The 14,879-nt window shown below is 41.6% G+C and overlaps 1 protein-coding gene across 1 annotated transcript in view; it reads right to left on the bottom strand.

Annotated features, from left to right (window-relative positions):
* Positions 1 to 3,722: 3,722 nt before the first annotated feature.
* The window catches only part of LOC142297262 (alkaline phosphatase, tissue-nonspecific isozyme-like), a 30,967-nt gene continuing 19,810 nt past the window's right edge, over positions 3,723 to 14,879 (bottom strand). Inside the window, exons 5-11 of the mRNA XM_075341517.1 lie at positions 14,089 to 14,261; positions 13,876 to 14,010; positions 12,582 to 12,651; positions 11,970 to 12,104; positions 7,244 to 7,435; positions 4,926 to 5,042; positions 3,723 to 3,934 (exon numbers count right to left, since the gene is read on the bottom strand). Of these exons, the coding sequence (XP_075197632.1) occupies positions 3,723 to 3,934; positions 4,926 to 5,042; positions 7,244 to 7,435; positions 11,970 to 12,104; positions 12,582 to 12,651; positions 13,876 to 14,010; positions 14,089 to 14,261 (1,034 nt within the window). The remainder of the gene's footprint in view (positions 3,935 to 4,925; positions 5,043 to 7,243; positions 7,436 to 11,969; positions 12,105 to 12,581; positions 12,652 to 13,875; positions 14,011 to 14,088; positions 14,262 to 14,879) is intronic.

Here is a 14,879-nt window from a genome sequence, read left to right as displayed (position 1 = left end):
GGCCACAGTGCTGCTCATTTAACTGAGGAACAAACAGATATTACAACTGAAGAACAGAAAAATGATACTTTAGGATTAGATAATCTTGTTGAAGCTGCTTCAAAACACTTTCATATTCATCACATGCGCTGTGTTGTGCACACGCTGCAGCTGGCAATAACAGATAGTCTGCAAGAGGGACCCCGATTTCACACATCCGGCTTTTCGCCGGTTTGGCGGATGCGGCGTACTCCAGTACAATGTATACAGTAAAGTGGCAACGCGACAAATGCCGGTAACATGCTGTCATGTGACCCAGAATTTGCGGCGGTGCCTCTGTACTGTATCGTACTGTACTGGCGTGCGCCGCATTCACCAAACCGGCGAAAAGCCGGATGTGTGAAACTGGGCGGACATGCTGGAAATCTGATTGGAAAAGTGAGGAAATTGGTTATTGACTCCAGAACCCCTAAAATTGATTCCATCTTGAAGAGACGTACTGGGAAAGGGGCAATTGTTGATCAAGCCACTCGGTGAGGCAGCACTTATTTAATGACTGAGCGATTGCTTGAACTACAATAATTTCTTATAGATATGGTGAATCCTCAAGTAACCTTAAATGAAGGTCAATGGACACAGGTGGCTGAATTGAAGGAATTGCTTAATCACCCATTTACCGTGACTACAAAAATTACAAGCTGAGGATTTAACTCCTGGCATTTTCATAAGGGAGTGGAAGAACTTGCTATTTTGCCTGTCCCAAAGAGGAGGTTTAATCGCAGATGGCATTTCTGCTTCAATGAAACGGAGAGAGACACAGCTATTGGAAAATAAAATTCTTCTGGCAGCTGTTTATGTGGACCCAAGTCATCGTATACTGCTTGATAATCAACAGCTTACTAAAGGAAAAGAAGCTTTGAGTGAGGTAGCAGTTAGGATGTGCGGCTACAGGACTGCCAGGCGCAAGAGGACTTGGGTCCTGACAGTGCTACTGCTGCCATATCTTCATCCTCATCAGATAAGGAGTTTAACTTTGACAAGTATTTGGATGACATGGAGCAGCAAAGCGTTGCCGCAAGGAAAAAGATTTCACTTAGTCTCCTATAGCAAGCAGATTGACCAGATTTCAGTAAAATTTTTCACTTGCTATCAAAGAAATAGAAAAATTCAACCATTCATCAAAACTGACTGTGCAATTCCTTTATACCCGGCAATTCCTTTATACCCGGAAATTGTTAGAGATGTTGCCCATGTGATTACGGCTTTGCCTCCAACCCAAGTTAGTGTAGAGAGGTTGTTCTCTAGCCTTAAAATTATTAGGTCAGATTTGAGGTCATCTGCAAAGGAGGATCTGATGGAAGCAATTCTATTTCTTAGAACAAATTCATAGACTGCACAAATGTTATTTAGTATGTTTTTGTTGAAAACTGTTTTTTGCCACTTACATAGTGTATTACATAATGCTATATATAACACTATGTAAGTGGCCAATAAACAGTTTTCAACAAAAACATACTAAATAGTAATATTTAGAATATTACTTATATTTAAGTGAAAAATGTATTGTAGTAAAATGTGAACATCAGACATTTAATCATTTTTATGATACAATAATCAAGATATTTACGGTAGATAGAACATAAAATATATTTATTGGAATACAACTTTAGAACACAAAAAACTAATAAATTGTAAATATGTAATACAATTTGTAATACATATATATATATATATATATATATATATATATATATATATACACACACAAGATATATATATGTAATCTACTGTATATTACCTAGTGTATTACATATTTACAATTTATTACAGTTTGTGTTCTAAAGTTGTATTCCAATAAATATATTTTATGTTCTATCTAAATATCTTGATTATTGTATCATAAAAATGAATGTCTGATGTTCACATTGTATTACAATACATTTTTCACTTAACTATAAGCAATATATGTGGGAGTCGGAGTCGGTGCAAGGGAAATTGAAGAGTCGGAGTCAAAGGTTTGGCTTACCGACTCCACAGCCCTGAAGCGCTTGAATTCAGAAGGTTATCATAGTAGTGGACAACCCTTTTAATAAATAATACTTACCGTATAAATGTAAATTCTTAACAAGTGGGTTTTTTTGTGTCTTTTTCCTTATATGCATCTTAATTTATTTCATATTGTATTCCAGATTTCATTAAGGAATTTGACCACAGGAAACAAACGGGATTTCAGTGTGCTCTTCTATTTGTTACCAGTCTCCAGAAGCCCACATCAATCTGTCTCACCCCAAGTTGTGTCTGCTATTTTGGAGGAGCCGCTTCTTTTCTAGGTACCGTATTTCCTGATTATAAGACACACTTTTTCCCTCCAAAACTGGGGGTAAAATGGGGGTGCGTCTTCTGATCTGGATATGGCTTACCAGAGCAGCGGTGGTGGAACGGGATCACAGGAGGCAGGGTTGACGATACTGATGGCTCGGATGATGGAATGTCACTCCAGAGCATCGGCTCAGGAAGGTCACAGGACGGAGGGTCATTGATGCGGCGGGCGCCATTGATCTGACAGCGAGCTGCGGGCTCCATTGATTCACCCAAGGTTGACGAGATTGACTTCAAGAAAATGGCCATGGAGGCAGTGCGTGCACAAATTGACACGATGGACTTTAAGAAAATGGCCGCAGAGTCCTATCTGCGCACACGCCTCCTCTGCGGCCATTTTATTGAAGTCAATCTTGTCAACTGCAGGCGATTCAATGGAGCCCGCAGTCCGCCGGCAGATCCGGCATGGTAACAATACATGCAAAACAACTTTGTCCCCAGCTGTAATGTATCTGAGCTCCAAAAGAGGCAAAAATAATTGTTTTAACTACAAATATTAGAACAATTTCTTATAAATCAGTTAAAAAAAGGTGTAACATCTAGTTTTCAGGATTTGCCACATTATCTGATAAGGATAAAGAGGTGCTAAGAACACTAATCCTGAGAATTTGTCAATCTTTTAGTTTATCACTTAAATCTTTTTATAGAAGACAAAAAAAAAAACAGTGATGATATACCGCTAATAAAATACCATTCCACCATCTCAGAGCAGGAGTATAACCTGTCATTTCTTAATAAATAAGTTGCTGGATTGGATCTGTACAGCTAAAGGACAAATCATTCAAAAGATTTTTGGCAAAAAAATAATATATTGAAATTAAACAAACATTTAATAATATAAAACAAATTACATATTTATAAAAAAAAAAGTAGTAAAAATAATGTCCAGTAAAACCTGTTATGTTTTTACCATTTATTTTCTATAGGCTCTTACAAAATTGCAGTATCGCCTCCACTCAAAGAAAGTTAGAAGATCCCTCCTGCCCCCTACTGGACAAAGCTGGAATACTGTTTTCATCACATTGTGTATGAAGTTTTAAGAATATTCTAAAGAAATTTCAAAAAGGTAATTTAGAACGATACATTCCCAGGTAAAGTAATCATATAATATTTGGTAAAACAATGTCATTGGATCATAAATATAACAACTATCCTTACTATTCGGGCTGTTAATAAATTGCATACAAACACTGACTATCATTTATAATGAAGTAGTTTTATTGTATAAGAAATTTAAAAAAAAAAAAAAATCAAGATCACAAAAATTACAAATGGGTACTATGTATCTGACATTCTTCAAGATCACAAATTCTATATTCCTACCGCCATTATTGCAACAGCAGCAATATAGGCGGCTGCAGGAGTTATTCGGCGGGCAATTTTGCCTTTAATTGTTCACAGTCTGTGTACGGTTCCAGACAGGCTGCATAGGCCATGACGTGGGCAATGTAGCTCTGCTCATGGATGCCATGGAAAAGATGGGCAAATGGTCCTTTAGCCATGATTGCCACGTCCTCTCCTCCATGAGTCTCCGACACTAGTGGCACAGCAGCCTGTTGTCTGTAATTATTGGATTCTGTGGAAAACAAGAAAGATGAAGTTTTAGTTACGGTGATAACCACATCTCAAATCCTGGTCAAAGAAAAGTGAAAGAAAAATTGCTATTAAGAACAAATAATATTATAAAGATATTCTATCACAAACATTGCATTTCATCTCCATTCATTGTTTATGCCTACTTTATTTAATCTGTTGAGAAATTAAGAAATATTACTATCAGGGCTATATCAGGCATGACTTAATAGTTAATAATATAGAACAGATGGAAAACTAACAAAATTCCAAAGATGAGATATGCATAATAATGATAAAACATAAATTTTATTACATGTATGAATTAAAACACTATAAAAAATGCCAACATTTTAGTGAATCACTAAAGGGCCACAACACAGATAAAAATTATAACATATATTATGCAGAAAATACGGTGATAATGGCTCAAAGAAAGTGTAAGCAGAAAAAGTTCATTGACTCATATATATAGCAGGTAGGGACATCTAGTGGTTTATTAGCCAAGCTACAGAGTCAGGATCCAATATTTGGGAGCTCAAAGCTTAATACCTACACACTGCTATATAAGGTGTTGTTGTAGAGACCCAAGATATAAAAATACAAAATAGAGTTATTCCATAAAGTAAAAACCTTACCAAAAATCAATAAAGTGCTCTTGTGCTGCAGCCTCCTGACCGACGAGCGTTTCGCAATATAGCTTCTTCTTGGGGGAACGTATTCTGCTTACACTTTCTTTGATCCATTATCACAATAGTCTCTGTATAATATATGCTGTAATTTTGGTCTGTGTTCTGGCTGTTTAGTGAGGCACTCACATTTTGGGATTTTATAATAGTGCTTAAATTATTACATTTAATAAAATGTAGATTTTAATGTTATTATGCATTTCTATTCTTTGGAATTCTGTTAGTTTTCCATATGTTCTTTATATTTTTGAAAAGTTTTGTGGCATACTGAGGACACTTTAATGAATTAATGTTAGTTAATAATACCTGTATCGATGTTTGTGATGTCCTCTCGTACTCCATTAGTGAGCTTAAATCCAAGTCCATTCCCATACAAAAGGCTAGTGAAAGGTTTAATGTCACTGGCTTTATTTGGTGCCAAACCTACAAAGATCAGAAAGTAATAATCATATACCCTGCATGTTATATCTAAAGCCTTGAATATGTAGCGATTTTCAGTGCTCTTTATTCAATTATGTAAAAGAGCTTCTAAAGACCTATTAACCAATAGCACTTTAACCTTAGCCACAACACAGAGCTGCCCCCCCCATTCACAGATTCTCTTTATGTCAATAGGAATAGGGACACAGTGCATAAGTTTATTCATTCTGTTCGCCTGCAGATCACAAAGAAATATATACCTAATTCTTAACCCCTTCATGACCAGCCGATTTTGTGCAGTTCTTCCGAGAGACGCAACATTTTTATTTTTCAGTCAATATGGTCATGTGGGGGGGGGTTCATTTTTTTGTGGAACGTGCTGTACTTTTAAATGAAACCATGAGTTTTACCATTTAGAGTACTGGAAAATAGCAAAAAAATTCTAAATGCGGAAAAATTGTAAAAAAAAGTGTGATTACACTATTGTTTTTGAGATATTTTATTCACTGTGCTCACTATATGGTAAAACCAATGTGTTAGTATGATGTCTGAGGTTGGTTCAAGTTCGTAGACACCAAACATAAATAGGTTTACTTTTATCTAAGGGGTTAAAAAAAAATTAGAAGTTTGTCCGAAAAAAGTGGCGTACATTTTGCACCATTTTCCACGACCATAGCATTCTCATTCTCATTCATGAATAAGCGACCATAATTTATTGCGAAACGTACGTCGGGTCCTCCACGTGGAGCACTCCTTCCTGCAGGCTCTGGTTACCGGCGTCCCAGGTATCACCGCTGATTGTTTGCTAACTGACACTTGGCGATCAGCATAAGCATAGGCTTTGGGCGTACATCCGGTTGGCATTGTGCTCCGGCGTCCTAGGTATTATCGCTGCTTTTCTGTTAGCTGCTTATTTGGCAATTTTCTTAGGCCTAAGCTTGTGGACGTACTTCCGGTCATTATGTATTTTGCACCAGCGCCCTAGGCATTAATGCTGATTCTTCTGTTAGCCGTACATTCAGCGATCAGCCCCTGTTTTTTGGACTTACACCCGGTCATCTTTGCCTGCCTTTCCATCGCCCACCATTTGCAGGTGTTTGTGGACCGGGCGCCCAGGTTTCACCCCTTTTTTTGACCTTCATCTTTAGCCGTTGTTTCGGCCTTTACTCTTTGGGTCATCCAGTTTAGGGCGTTCATCAGGTTCACTCTCATTTGTGTACCTACTGTACCATTCTTTTGTACTAATCGTATTTACTGTCAATATTGTACTATAACTGTGTCTTATGGATAAATGCGTAATTCTATTTTTTAATATATTTGTCCTAATAAAAATCACTTTTTAACTTTGTACCTTTAAAACTCGATGTCCTCCTTGTTTTCATGCTTTATTTTAATCGCCTGTTATTGCATTTTGCGCAAAATTTGTGGCAACCGAAAAACGTAATTTTGACATTTGAAATTTATTTTTATTTTACTAGTACCCCTAGGGGGGTATAAGGATCAGCAGTTTGATTCATTTCAGAGCACTGCTCAGACTGGGAGAAATGATTATCTGTTGTGACAGCCAGTACTCGGCTGTTTCTTACAGGACTTGAGTCATGTGAACTACAGGAGTCATCACATTACCCGGTGCTACCATGACAACCACCGGATCCACGTGATCACGTCACGTAACTTCCGGTATCGGCCTGTAAATAAAGTTTTAGTGCAATCGCGATTATAATGGTGCTGTCACATATTGACAGCTCCATTTAAGGGGTTAAAAGGCACGGGAGGAACGCGATTCCACTCGTGCCTTGCAGGCACACATGTCAGCTGTACAAATCAGCTGACATGTGTGCTGATCGCCGCAGGCTGCTTGCAGGGATTAACACTATGACCGTTAGGACGTAATATTACCACCTGTGGTCGTTAAGGGTTTAAAGGAGTTGTCAAGTATTGGACAGTCCAATCTTAAAAGCTCCAGTGGCCATCATAAAATAAAAATGCTTGATACTTCTTAGAGCATTCTCAGCAATATCACGTGATTTTTAGTTGTCACTTGACATTGCTATATCACATTGCATACAATACCATTGCATACAATCAGCGGCTGCTGATCAGCTGCAGACTTCATTATTCCATCAGAGTGAACGTAGTACTATATTTATTAGTAATAGTAAATGAAAAAAAAAATGTAAAGAAAACCTCTTTAATTGCCTTACCAAAAATACTATTCCCACGGTCTGTGTAGCCACCAAAGGTGAAGACGTGTGAGTGGTCCGCAGTCACAACAGTCAGGGTGTCAGAATCTGATGTAAGTTTTCCAGCTAAACGGATAGCTTTGTCAAATTCCACAGCCTCAGTGAGTGAATTTTTAGCATTTCCATCATGGTGTCCATGGTCGATTCTACCTCGTAATTTCAAATAAAAAAGGATAATTAGTATCAACTTATAGGAATCACAAACATAAGTGGAATTTAAAATATCCTACTTTATTATTTTAATCTTAATTTCAGGAGGAGAGTATGTCAAAGCGTACAATAAAAAGTTTAATCAGGTATTGTAATAAATAATATAAACATGATAATTAAATACATTCTAATTCAGGGTTAGGTGGTCATTTGTGATGCCCTGGCGCCGCCAGGTGGTCACAGAAGTGTACTGTACCCCACATAACACCTTCCCACACAAGGGTCCCACCAGCTAGAAAACCCTAGCCACCCCCCCAGGGTAAGAAGGACACACCAGTGGGCAGGACCAGGCAGATTGGGAGCGCCCACCTAGGGGTCTTGAGGATCCGGGGGCGGGAACAAGATAGTCGAAGTCTAAGTTTAGAGTTTGAAGTTGGAGGTCAAGTGGAGAGGAGTGACAGTGACAGACTGTCAGAGGAGAGCTGAGCCTAGTGAAGAGTAGATAGGGTAGTGGCCCTGGTCTGCTAAGTGGCAAGCAGATGACCGTGTAGAAAAGGCGACGGGAATACGGTCGCGGGAAATCCAGAGTAGACCGGGACAGGGTTGGAGCCCGCCGGTACCGACAGCGGAGATCCGGTCCGGAAACCGTGCACAGGCGGGGTACCTGGACCCTAGTTAGAAGACAGTTGCAAGTCCCTTCTCTAATTCACCAGGCCGGGAGCAGGTTTCAAGCCTAGTTCCAGAAGTTTAGCCCAGATAGAGCAAAACGGCAGCCCCCCACGGGGGATAGGGTATCCGCAAACACCCACTGAAATCCCAAGGGTCAGTTTTCGCGGGCACGTCTCCCAACCAGAATACCCCGGGAGTGGACTTCCCCAGTCCAGACGGAGTCGTCCAAAAGTGAGGAAAAATTACAGAGTGCCGAAGGAAGGGACATCGGTACACCAGCCCGGGTGTGGGACCCGAGTACATCTGGACGCGGCAGCTGGCCACTGACACTTTGGTTTATCAACGGACTTGTGTGCAATTATTCCACAGTGAGTACACCAACACTCCCCGGTCCGGCCCGGCGCACCACCTCCGGCCTACATCACTCTCCGTGTTCTGAACATTGAGCCCCGGGGCATCCATCCCTACCCACGGAGGGGTTAACATCCAGCTGCTATCCCATCTCCCCCCGGGTGATCCCCAACAGCAGCGCTGGTACCATATCTTACCACACACCGTGGGTGGTATCACGAGGTATCTACAGCAATCCCCGTACAAATATGTCCCCTTTTTATTTGAGTGTCCGCGCGACTCCCGGGTCCGGAAATCCCTCGAGCCACTGCGGATCCGGATCCGAGCAGCCTGGCTGCTACTGACGTGGGGGCGGCACACATTTATCACATCATATTGGGAGATACGAAAGAATGTAATATATATGACATATCCTCTACCTCATGTCAAAGTCTAGGATCTTTTTTGGGTTGTTTTTTTTAATCTACAGTTGTTAAAAATTTTTTATTAAGTCAGCAAATTATCTACTAATTATTTGCTTACTAATTACGCCATGTGCACACGTTGTGTATTTGGGGAGGGTTTTTGTACCTCAGTATTTGTAAGTGAAAACCAGGAGTGGGTAATAAATACAGACGTGGTGCCCGTGTTTGTATTATACTTTTCCTCTGATTGTTCCATTCCTGGTTAGGGCTTACAAATATTGAGGTAAAAATCTCTCCAAATACTCGATGTGTGCACGTGGCCATAGTATGGATTGAACACAGTGAGACTGTACCAGAACTGGTTGCAATACAAAAAGGTTGCAATACTCTGCCTCAGAAATCTATCCTACCACTGATTCTTTCTTTTTTTTTTTTACAGTGAAAGAGAAGGCAGCTGGGGTAACATTTAAAGAGGTTGTCCAATATCCTCAGGATAGGTCATCAATGTCAGATCGTCCGGGGTCTGACACTCCACACCCCCACCGATCAGCTGTTCTCGATGCCAGCAGCGGGCAGCCGGAAATGCTCAGCTCCAGCACTGCACAGTCTTCGGATAGTGGCCGTGGCCAGTGCTGCACATCTCCTATTGATCTGAATAGGAGGCGGATGTGCAGATCTTTCAATTATTGTTTTTGTCTGTAAGTTCCACTCCTGGCTCGTTAAAGGGTCGATATTGACTTTTATGATTGTGTGCCGCCCCCGTGAAAGCAGCCGAGCTGCTCGAATCCGGGTTCGCTGTGGCTCGAGGGTCTCCGGACTCAGAGGTCGTGCGGCCACTCAAATGAAAAGGGAATATTTACAGGGTAATTGATATGTAGTTTGTGACGACACCCGTGGTGTATGGTAATTTGGGGAGTACCCGGGTTGACGAAATGGGGCAGCAAGGTGTTATAACCCTCCACGGGTAGGGGGTGCCCCAGGACTCGGTGAGGGGTGCCGTGGGGTGCAGGGGTCGCTCTCGTACTCACTCAGTTCATAAGCAGACACTGACAACCGGTTAAACCAAGCCTCTGGGTACCGCTGCCGCTGAGGGGAGCTCGTCTGGGTCCCGTCCCCAATGGTGCTGGCTGGTGATACGCGACCTTCCTCCTGGCACTTAGTTTGACTTCAACTTGATGGCTCGGTAGCATGGAACTAGCTGGGCCCCGCTCCCTACTATGGCTAAGTATGGGAGCTTGCTCTCTCTGGAGCGGGTGGGAACAGATCATAAAGGCTCCGTTCTCCTCAGGTGAATTATCGGGTTGCCTGAAGCTACTCCCCGACCTAGGGTTCGTGTACCACCGTCGTGCCTTTCGGTCCCGGACCGGTGATAGTGCTAGGCTGCCAGCTGTCCTCCTTGACAGGTCTGAGCACCTCGCCACAATCCCCTGCGACTGGGGGTCCGACTCCTCTAGGCCCAGACCGTCTGCAACCTAGACAGCTACTTCCGGAGTCACCGTTCCAGATTTCCTCTGAGCTCCTCTCCGCTCGAGGGCTACTTCCCACCTCTCCTTCAACTATCCTCACACTCTCCTCTGCTACACTGACTACACTCTTCACCTCCCCGCCCTGACCCCCCAGGTGGGCGACTCTATTCCACTCAAGCCGTCCACTGGTGTTACTGGTGGGTGTGGTGCAGGGTGTATCCAAGATTTCATTTGCTGTTGGAGGCAACACCATTTAGTTAGGGACCCAGAACCAAGAGGGCGGCGGAATACTGCACGGAAGGGCAGCTTGTGCAGTACCCTGTCCAAGGGTGTCACATTTGCTACTAGGTGGCACTAGAGTTCAAGGCCTCCTCCTCTCTGAAAAGGTATTCTGCAAACGCTTGGCTTTGGCATACAAACGCTGATGCAAAAGTACTGACATGTGAATGAGGCCTAAGTCTGGGGTAACATTTCTGGTTTAAAGAACAAGGCATCTTTTAAAAACTAGTTGGCTGGCATTGCCACAACCTGTCTGGCCTCAGTTCCTTCCCATCTTGGTGGAGATGCCAAAGACTGGCGTGAAAAACCCAAAAGTTGCAAAAATCTGGCAAACACCATGATGAATCAGGGCCTAAAATGTTTGCTTCTTTCAAACATCTGGATGTCCTTAGGTTGTCTTTGTTTTTTTCAATGAATGCTGATCACTATAAGCACAATCTGAAGATCATAGATTTTACAGTAGCTCTTAAGGTGGTGTCACACACAGCGATGGCGACAACGACGTCGCTGCTACGTCACCATTTTCTGTGACGTAGCAGCGACGTCCCGTCTCTGTCACTGTGTGTGACATCCAGCAACGAGCTAGGTCGCTGTTGCGTCACAGAAAACCCTTTAGGCTGCTTTCACACATCCGGTTTTTGCAGTGCGGCTCAATCCGGCTCAAAAACCTATGCAACGGATGCGGCGAAAAAAAACAAATCCGTTGCATACGTTTTTCCATGCGGCCCGTCCGTTTTTTGATGGATGCGGCTTGATACTGAGCATGCGCAGTGCAAAAAAAACGCATCTGGCGGCCGGATGCGTTTTTTGCCGCAGGACGCCGCATACGGCGTCCATAGGCTTGCATTGTAAATCGCGCCGTTATGCGTTTTTTTCGCCGCAGACAAAAATGTTTGATTCAACATTTCATCCGGCCGCCGCATCGGCTAAATATGCTGCATACGGCAAAAAACGAACGCAACGCAAGGCCATGTGGCACAATCCAGCGCTAATAAAAGTCTATGAGGAAAAACCGCACACGGCAGCAAAAAAAACGGATGCGGTTTTCCCGCAAAGCGCCGTATTGTGCCGCACTGCAAAAACTGGATGTGTGAAAGCAGCCTTAGAAAACACTTAGCTTCCTTTTCTACTATTGGAGAAATGTTCCATTTTTACCTACTGTATTATGTTATTAGAGTTTAGAAGCCATCTATTTTTGGGTAATGTTATTTTGAGACTAATATTCTAATTTTGCTTGCCCATATTTTGTCTTTCTTGGCTTACTTTATAACTGTTGATATGATGAAAAATATGTTAAAAAAAAAATGTTAGCGATTATTTTCTTGATGTTTAAAAGTACTGTGTGTCAAAAAAGTATTTTATACTCATCTTCTACAAATAGAAAGAATCCATTGGGATTTTTGCTCAAGATTTTGATGGCTTTCTCTGTCATTTCAGCAAGGGATGGGTCAGTGGACGGGTCACGACTCAGTTCATATTTCAGGTCTTTGGGCTCAAAAAGACCTAAAAATACAAAGGTGTCTTGTTTTGTTATTTAAAAAAAAGATCTATGTTATCAAAGCAAGGGGCTAGGCAAAGTATTGGCTATGGTATTTAGGCAACGCCTGCACCAGTTTTTCACAACCACCAAACCTCACGGCCGCCAACAGTTCATGTTTCCTTTAGTTTTTCATGGGTGGTAGAACCTATGGCAATTTGATGCCTTGATAATAATTCCATCATCTGTGGAATAGAAAGGAAGTCCTGAAAACACAATCTGTTGGGGGGGGAGAGGCGAGAGGTCTGGGATTTGAGAAACACTGGTGTACACGGTGCGGGTTATCAGCACATGGGGGATGCAGTTCAGTAACAACTATATGGTCACTTGATATCATGGGTCATTACTATAGTAAATATATATATTATATATATATAATATATATATTGCCCCTTTTTATTTCTATGTTCCTAATATATAAATATCAATATAGAAGACTTTACCCATAAGATAGTCCGTTGTATTTTCATTCACTGCATCGAAGTCTGCCTTATTCCACACATATTTGGATCCCTGTGATGGTAAAATTACATGAATAATGATGTTTAGTATGATGAATATAATTGAGTCTAAGATGTCAATCACACTGGCTGATCATTGGGAATGAGTGTTTCCCATTATCGGTTTGTTCCAACAGGCCGCCAATCACCCGAGCAAAACACTTATTTGTTGAGTGAATTTATTTTTAGGGCTCCATTTACACTGGACAATTGCAGCCATTAAATGACTGCCGTTCGGCTACATGTAAGCCACTCAGTGGTCCTTTAAAAGACGATTTAGATGGGCTGACCGCATTTTCATGTCCACAGAATGATTTTTAATACAATCACTCTGTGTGGATAGAATATCATGTTCTTGGCTGCACATTTCCTGCTTACACAGGATGAAGTTCTGCCCAAAATGATGGCCTTTAAGCAAGTTTACAAATCCTTTCACCATACAAACGAGTGGGTGATTGGCAGCTTGTTTACAAAAGATGATAATTGGGAAATGAGCGTTTCTAGAAATGCTAGTTCCCAATTATCAACCAATGCAATCTAACTTTGCTTAAAAATCATTCCTATCAGCAGCAGATCATAACAGGACCTGTACTGGCAAGAACAATGATGTTGTATACACACAGAACATTGTTCTATTAATTGTTCTGTGCTCATGGAATTGCAGATGGCCAGTCTAAACAGGCTATTAAACGACCAATGATATGCTTACAAATAACCAATCGGTGGTCATGGAGAAAGTGGTGGCACTACCGTTCAAGTTCTCTATCCCTCTGAAGAGGCTATTTGCATATTTAAATTTCCAATGCAGCATTGCATGGCCTAGAAGACTACTTACACTGGCTTTGTGCTGTTTTGACTCCCTCTACAATGAAAAATATTCCCCCTTAAAAGCATGTTGGAGGCCTCTCAACTAGCCAAATCAGATCATCTCATATGCACTAATGAGGGGCACACAACCCGAAAAACGTCTGCAAATGGAGCATTACATTTATCTTCGTATCCTAAGTCATGTGTCAAGGCTTGTTAAAAGGTTGATATTGATTTTTAGGATTGTTACATCTAATAGGTGGCCTTAGAGTTCAAGTCCTCTTTCTTTCTGAAGAGGCAATTTGCATGAAGACAGTGTGTTACGTAAGACTGTTACAATGGACACTGGATCCATGAGTGTATAAGTAATGTACTGTGGCTGCAAGTAGTATGAGAGTTTCCAAGTTTTCATTCATTAGAAAAATATTACCGGTCTCTTGTTCAACCACAGATCAGTTAGTCTGAGTCCATCCCTCCTTACAGCCTGGTTCGATGTGCTGGTTGGGTATTCTGGGTCAGGTGTTCCTTTTGGATTCATGTAGGCTCGGCCTCCTCCCAGAATTACCTGTAAATAAGAAAATATAGCAATATTGTTACTCAGTGAAAGATTATGTCATCTATCACGTTTTGTACTTATAATTACATTGATGTCTGTATTGTGCACCAACTGGTATGCAATATCCTTGCAGCCATTGTTAACCATATTTTGGGTCATCTCATTGTCAGAGTACCATTCTCGGCTTGCACTGTGTGAATAGGCAGCAGCTGGGGAGGCATGTTGGACGCGGGTTGTTGTCACGATACCTACAGATTTACCTGTAAAATATAGTGATAAGGATCAGTTACATAAAAACTAGTAAAAGAGTAACAAGAAATAACAGTTAAAGAAATAGAGCAGAGGAGGAGATGAGCGAGGCAGAAGGGTAGAAGTAGGAGGGAGAATTAAGAGCGTGATTAGAAAGGGGAGGACAGAAAGAAAGAAAGAAAGGAAAGAACAGGAATGAACAGGAAAGAAAAGAAAAGGAAAGAAGGAAACGAAAGAAAGAGAAAGAAAGAAAGAAAGGAAGGAAGAAAGAAGGAAAAGAAAGAAAGAAGAATGTATTGTAAGAAAAACATCTATTGTTTGAATCAGGTTTATGCTGAACAACTCTTAATTTGGTGGGTTTTTTTCCAATTTATATGTCACTAGCTGTAGTACCCGGGCATTGCCCAGGATAGTAACTGTCTCTCTGTCTCTCTCCCAGTCTCTGTCTGTGTGTCGCTGTCTATCTCTCTATCTGTATCAGTCTCTCTCTCTGTCTGTCTCTCTCTCTCTCTCTTTGCCCGGGCTGTCTCTTTGCCCGGGCTCTCTCTTTGCCCGGGCTGTCCCTTTCCAGGGCTGTCTCTTTCCAGGGCTATCTCTTTGCCCCACCTTAGCAACTGTACGGTATATAC

Source organism: Anomaloglossus baeobatrachus, chromosome 3 (assembly GCF_048569485.1).
Source record: "Anomaloglossus baeobatrachus isolate aAnoBae1 chromosome 3, aAnoBae1.hap1, whole genome shotgun sequence".
Lineage (NCBI taxonomy): Eukaryota > Metazoa > Chordata > Amphibia > Anura > Aromobatidae > Anomaloglossus > Anomaloglossus baeobatrachus.
Note: the sequence above shows the minus strand (reverse complement) of the source record. Positions and strands in the feature narration are given on the sequence as shown.